This window comes from Armigeres subalbatus, chromosome 3 (assembly GCF_024139115.2).
Source record: "Armigeres subalbatus isolate Guangzhou_Male chromosome 3, GZ_Asu_2, whole genome shotgun sequence".
Lineage (NCBI taxonomy): Eukaryota > Metazoa > Arthropoda > Insecta > Diptera > Culicidae > Armigeres > Armigeres subalbatus.
In genome coordinates, this window is record NC_085141.1 from 258,638,826 (window position 1) to 258,645,823 (window position 6,998).

The 6,998-nt window shown below is 41.3% G+C and overlaps 1 protein-coding gene across 1 annotated transcript; it reads left to right on the plus strand.

Annotated features, from left to right (window-relative positions):
* The first annotated feature begins 2,956 nt into the window (after positions 1-2,956).
* LOC134219240 (uncharacterized) lies at positions 2,957-6,775 on the plus strand. The gene is made up of 3 exons (XM_062697945.1): positions 2,957-3,157; positions 6,240-6,587; positions 6,667-6,775. Exons 1-3 carry the CDS (start codon positions 3,091-3,093, stop codon positions 6,678-6,680), a joined length of 429 nt encoding a protein of 142 aa, XP_062553929.1. The 5' UTR covers positions 2,957-3,090; the 3' UTR covers positions 6,681-6,775.
* Positions 6,776-6,998: the final 223 nt, after the last annotated feature.

Here is a 6,998-nt window from a genome sequence, read left to right on the forward strand (position 1 = left end):
CAGGGACTTTGTCCAAGGGCTTGACGACCCCTCCCCATGGCCACTTGTAACAGGAGAATCCCGGGTCAGGGCCGAAACAAAACGATACGATACGCTACCAATGTTGCCAAGATAGACCGGGGTAACCTGTTACCAGATCCACCTGACTTTTGTAGTGCGCCTTCACTCCACACAGTTACCAACGGAATCAGGTCGGAACCGTAAGCGCGAACTCTTTCCGTTGCGACCAAACCTCAAACCTCTAAAACAAATCCCGCTTATGCGCCAACACACCGAAAGGGAGTGATGCGGGACCGCAATTATGTAGGCCTGCCCGGCTGACTCTTTCAAGGCGGGTTTTCGACAAACGGAGCGAACTACTCACCAACTGACCAATAGGCAGAAAGGAATTTAAAACAATTTAGAATAAAAAACCAAACCTTAAACTTTGGATCTCGGTTATAATCAATTAAAGTTGGAGCATCATGTTCATTAACGATTCTCTATTGTTCCCCCATACAATCTTATTACTCTCCTATCAACTTGCGCAAGTTACTATCATCTAATCTAACCTGTTTGTAGCTTGGCTACCTCGATGCTCGGTCGCAGGCGACGATGGTGGCTGGGTGGTGGCTCAGGAACGACGGTGCGGCTCGGGGTCCGATCAAGCCAAGGGACTGGCGATGGACAACAGGCCGGATGTGGGAAGACCGGAAGGCGGTAGAGCTTGACGACGATACGCCGAACAACGATGGGCCGGATGACGATAGGCCGGACGAAGGTATGCCGGGCGACGATGGGCCGGATGACAGTAGGCCGAACGAAAATATGCCAGACGACGACGGGCCGGATGGTGTTTGCTTGGCAGGACTGCGGCAGCGTGGTCAATCGATGCAGGTCGAAAACGTGCTCGACGGCGTGGGGTCGATAAAGTGCTTGTCTTGCCAAAGAATGGTATGGGATTCGTGGCTTCCGGGTCCCAACGTGGCAAGCGTTTCCCGTACTGGTTCGCCACCGACGTTTGGAGGTTCCCTAATTCTCCCGTTTTCCTTGCCAATGGGCGATTGCGAGTTTGGTGCTTAATGCACACACCAGCACACTACACGAGCGTAGGAGCGACACCACAGCGCACTTGAAGAACGACGGCTCCGGGACCTGCGTAGACCGCACAAAAAAACCTTCACTTGAAGGTTTAGCCTTCAAGCGAGACACTTCTATCAGTTACTGAGCCACTAAACATTAAACTGACTATTACCTTGTTAATTTTCGTTCGATGATACTTGTTCGTTTATACTTCTTTGAGATCACTAGATTTACTTCTTCAACTGCCGATCACTTTCAGTAAGAGGCTTTGAGTCTTTATTCTTGTCTATTTATAATCTACGGCATGAATACCGTAGACAACAAAGGGAAGCATTGGCCAACTGATGAGGCTTATCAGATCATTATTAATTTGTTTATGTAAATTGATATGCACAAAACTGTTATACGCGGCACGAGTAGGGTTGGTGTCTCAACTAGAAAGGGTACGCTAGTGAGCAACTACCGTAAAGGTAGTGTTCATAGCCGCCGATTAATATCATCAGTATCTGTGCTTTGATGGGAATACAAGTTACCAAATCAAACTGTTACATAATAACTCCTACCTCGGCAAGAAAATTTTAATAAAATTCACATCCATGAATTTTGTTAAAATTTTCACCATTAATGCAGTATCGTTGGATCATCATTTTTTTTAAGTATACGCAAATACTTTACACACACTTAAAAAACCGTTTCTTTTCTGACCGGATTAATGATTCTATCTTTTATCTGACTAATTTGGTACACCAATACATTACAAGCGGGCTTCTTCGTAACATAAACACATCTCAATTTCTTCATTCTTTTTCTAACTTTCATTTTCGTTTTTCTGGGTTCGTAAAATACACATACATAGAATAGGTAATAATACAATTTCAACCGTCGCATTGTTTTGATACCTAAATATCCAATATGGCGGAATCAAACGATAAACTATTCCAAAAATATTTGGAAAATCGAACTTCTTGTCGGTACGATACGAAACGAAAATTAACTCCGATAATCCGTCGGACATTCTTTATTCACTTTGGTTCGCATTCATTTGAATGCGATACGATACGGTACGATAAACTTACCCCAAAAATATCTGGGAAATCTGCGACGAAATTTGAATTGCACTGAGAACCAGAACTTTCGGAATTGGTAACTTTTTCTGCGCGACGGCATTTTTCTGGATCGAATAAGAACGGACCGAATGCGACGCACTCTGCGAGAAAACTGACTCGTTTTCGTAAGTTCGTTACTTAACCTACCGAATAAATTATAACACGAATCGACTTCAACGGAAAACGATTATAGGGTTCACGAAACATAATGCTATCATAACATGTATCTCGGAAACTTCTCAAAAACAGTTCAACCTGTTGATATCATATATCATACATAAGCGTATCAAATTTGAAATTACTTCTAACAACTATTTGCTATTATCGTTTGCGGTATCGCGAACTAACAGAGACATACTTCATACGTTTTGGTTGAACTTGATCTAAATTTCCTTTTTAACGATTACTGTTTCTACAGACTCTACTGTAGAATCGCCTGCTTATGCTGCATGGGCGAATTTTACTCTTTGCACGAACTGCGCGAACGAACGAACGGCGACTGTACCGATTGCTTCTATCGGGACGTCAAACTGTACCTGCGGTATAGAGATGAGTGACGTTTAACGCTCGCACACTGATGTGCAATTCGGCATGTGTAAATACATGTTTGTTTTCCTTCTGCTCATAACCTCAAAATTGATCAAGTCATCACAATGGTTGCGAAAGAGTCAAAAAATATATGGAAATATACTCATTTTTACCCAAACTTTGCTGAGTAGCACCATCTTGGAGTGTTTGTTTTCCTTTTATCGTTACTCACACATTCAGACGTGAGAATCTCAATAGTTTTTCTTCTACTCGTACTCGGATCGGTCGTGAATGTTATTGTTGCTCGTCGCGGGTGTAAAATTGAAAAGCGACACTATCTAGTGCGTCATAATTTTATCCTGTTTCACGTCGGGCAGTATCATCGAGGATACTTATGGTTGTACGTTTAATCGATCCGCTGTATAATATCACCGCGGTTTGCGCTATTTATGATTTTAAAAGTGAGTTTTTCATCTACCTACGGTTTCGTAACTCTGGCGCTACCTAATGTATAAGGTCAAACGGTCTGACAGTGTTTGTTTATTTTGATTTTTCTACCTGCGATGCAAGATCATGGGCGGTCTTAGTGTTAGTGATTTCAAGGCCCTACATTGCCACAATCCAGTAGGTACTGGAGAGGTGTTCTTGTTATATATATATATATATTGATTGGTTGCTTTTGGTGATGCATGCTGACAGGCTGGCTGAATTGGAATTACCCAGATTTACCAGTGAAACCATACTCAGCGCGGTATTGTGTTAGTGTTATACTCCCTACGACTCGACAGCGAAATGCTGGAGGAGGTTTTTTTTTTTATGTGATTCTGGTCGACTGCTTTACGCTTGTGTACATAGCTTTGTAAGAAAAACGGCACATCCTTAAGAGTGAAAATGAGACAGTAGTTGTTTATTTGTTGACAACTCTGTTTTCTGCCACTTTCTTCAGTTTGGATGTGTGGAAAACGCCTAGAAGTTTGTGTGTTGTCGGGTCTTTCAACTCATAGCAATTGCTGCCGACTTTTTTGTTTATTACAGCTTCACTGTATCGCGGAGCAAGCTTTGCGGTAAAATTTTTTGATTTGTCAGACAGAAAGAAATTCTTCTTTAATACTTTTTCGCCTTCCTCGAACGAAACTTCTCGTTTTGATCGAAGATTATAGTTTGCAGTGTATCTGTCATACGCTTTTTTTAGATTGATTCTAACAGCTTCGTACAAGTGCTTCATTTCACTTGACAGCTTTGGGGGATCAAAGTGATTAAGATTATCGTTCGCGGATCGTAATTTGGTGTATTCATCACCCGAACTGACAATATTTTTGCCGAAATTCACAAAATACGGAGTGTATCCAGTGGAATTATGAACGCTATTACGTATAGCGCAGGCAATATGCTGGATACCTTTGTCCCAATCTTTTTGGCTTTTATTCTCCAATGAAGCGCGAATCGCGGTCGTAATAACCCGATTTGCTCTTTCTGTTGGATTTGGTGCAGGATGGTAAGCCGCCAAGTTCCAATGCTGTACGTTATATTTCGCTAAAAAATTGGCGAATTCTTTGGCTTTAAATTGCGGTCCGTTGTCCGAAATAAGAACGGCCGGAACTCCAAATAGCAAGAACACGTTATTTTCTAGAAACGTTATTACGGCTGGAGTTTTTGCCTGACGCATTACTTGAATTAAAGTAAATTTTGAAAATATATCGGTTACTACTAGTGCCCAAGAGTTCCCTGATTTTGAACGCGTGTATGGGCCCAAAAAATCAACGGACACCATTTCCCATGGACGGCTACACATTTTTTGGTTTCCTCCTGGTGGATTGGGATTGATGTTGTCAGTTTTTGACTTTTTGCAGGTCATGCATGCTTTACAGAAACGCATGATATCACCACTCATCCTTGGCCAGAAAAATCGTTCTGCTACGGCAAAGTATGTTTTTTCATACCCTAAGTGGGCAGCGTTGTGAATATTTTGTATTATTTCAGTTCTCTCTGAACTTTGTGGAACGTATTTCCAACGAAATGTAGGGTCATCGTATTTTGCAGCGTTTGTTATGAATTTATAGATTTTTTGGTCGACTACTTTGAAGTCTTTGTACTTGTTAGGAAATTTCATTATTAATCCGATTAGTTCTTCGTACGGTGCATCGGATAATGTAGCCGAAATAGTGTCAACTGATCTAGACAACGCGTCAGCACTAACGTTATCTTTGCCCTTTTTATAATGAAAATCGATATCATGGCCCTGTATTTTCATAGCCCACCGTGCTAGTCGTGGACTTCTGCTTTCGATGGACATTGTTTTCAAAAACGTGAGACTCATAGCGTCGGTTACAATTGTGAACTTTGTGCCCTCTACAAAATGCCTAAAGTTATCTATTGCCATCAGCATTGCGAGGCATTCGCGTTCTGTGGCGCTATACTTTTTCTGTGTAGATGACAGCTTTTTAGAAAAGTATGCGATACACTTTCTTTCGCCGTTTATCTGCTGTGTAAGGACGGCCCCTACAGCTAAATCGGAGCTATCGGTTTCGATTGCAAAATGCTTTTCAAAATCGGGGTTGCATAAAATAGGAGGGGACGTTAGTGCAGATTTAAGCTCTAATAAGGCCTTATCAGCTTCTTCTGTCCATCGGAATTTACTTTTGTTCTTTTTCAACAAATCGGATATTGGAGATACAATCCGGCTGTAGTTTTCAATGAATCTTTGATAGAATCCAGCAAGACCGAGGATTCTTCTAATCTCTTTTACTGTTTTCGGTACAGGGTAATTTAATATAGGGTCTACCTTCGCGCTGTCGACTGAAACACCCTTTTCACTTAAAATGTAGCCCAAATAGCGGACAGACTTCTGGCAAAACTTCGATTTTTCGACACTTATCGTGAGATTAGCATCGCGTAGTCTTTGAGCCACAATTGAAAGCAGTTTCAAATGCTCTTTCAATGTTCTTGACGTTACTATTATATCGTCAAGATAAACAAAAATTTTTGGCTGTAAGTCAAATTTCAAAACTTTGTTCATTAGTCTGCATAATGTTGCACCACTATTGAGTAGACCAAAAGGCATGGTCTTGTATCGAAATAACCCTTTTCTGGTGCGAAATGCTGTATAATCTCGGCATTTAGGATCCAGAACGACTTGATGATACGCATCTTTGAGGTCGATTATTGAAAAATACCGTGATTGTTCTAATCTTTCGAGGATGTTAATCATGTTCGGAAACGGGTACTCGTCTCTCTTAGTTATTTGATTTAGCCTTCTTGCGTCTAAACAAAGCCTCCAATTTCCGTTTGGTTTCTTTACTGGCAATAACGGGTTGATATAATCACTTGCACATTCTTCGATTGCATCTAACTTGAGAAGTCGATCAATTTCTTTATCGACCTCCTTTTCCACTGTGGGAGAGTATTTGTAAGCTGGTATTTTTTTAGGTTTTGCATCTGGCAGTAGTTCAATTGTATGTTGCAACAGACTTGTTCTTCCGATTTGGCCTTCATACGACCTTGGGAAAGTATTGATGACCTCTACTAACAGTTCCTTTTCTTTAGGTTTCAGCTCGTGTTCGGTGTCTACGTCGGTTATGGACTCATCGGTCGGATCTTCCAATGTCGGAATGTCCAAGCTTTCGTCGGTCACCGGGTTTGAATCGACCTTTGGTACGTTGCCAATGAAGGATATCGAAAATGCTATTGGATCTGAATGGATAATATTGATGTTCTCGCTGTGGCGTATATTCCTGACGGGTCTGTCGGAGCACATCAGCGTAATATCTGCCCCATTACTTGTGGGTCGTATGTTGAATGCCTGCCAAAAATCGTATCCGCATATAAGGTCTTTGGAGATCTCTGGAATTACGACTGTTGGTATAACTTTGGTCAGGTTATTGAATGTGACAGGTAAGTAAACAAATCCAAGACAACGAAGTTTTTCACCGTTCGCTGTTTGAACTTTCAAAGCAATATTTTGTAATTTTAGGTCCCAACGTTTAATTAAATCGATGGAGCTTATGACCGAAATACTAGCCCCCGAGTCCAGAAGACCGTTAACCTCGGTTCCAAAGATTTCTACTTTGATATGCGGGCAAGTAACTAGGTTTAAGTTAAGCGTAAATATTTGTCGAAAATAGTCGTAATTAGGGATATTTTCTGGTACAATATTTGAAGGTGTTGAATCCCTTTCAACGCCTTCTACTATTAGTTTTTTTGGCTTGATTGCAAATTTTCATGCTGATTGGGGCAATTTTTCTTGTCGACATTTGGCTCACCGCAGGCATAACAGTAGATGCCTTTGGGCTGCTGACAATATCT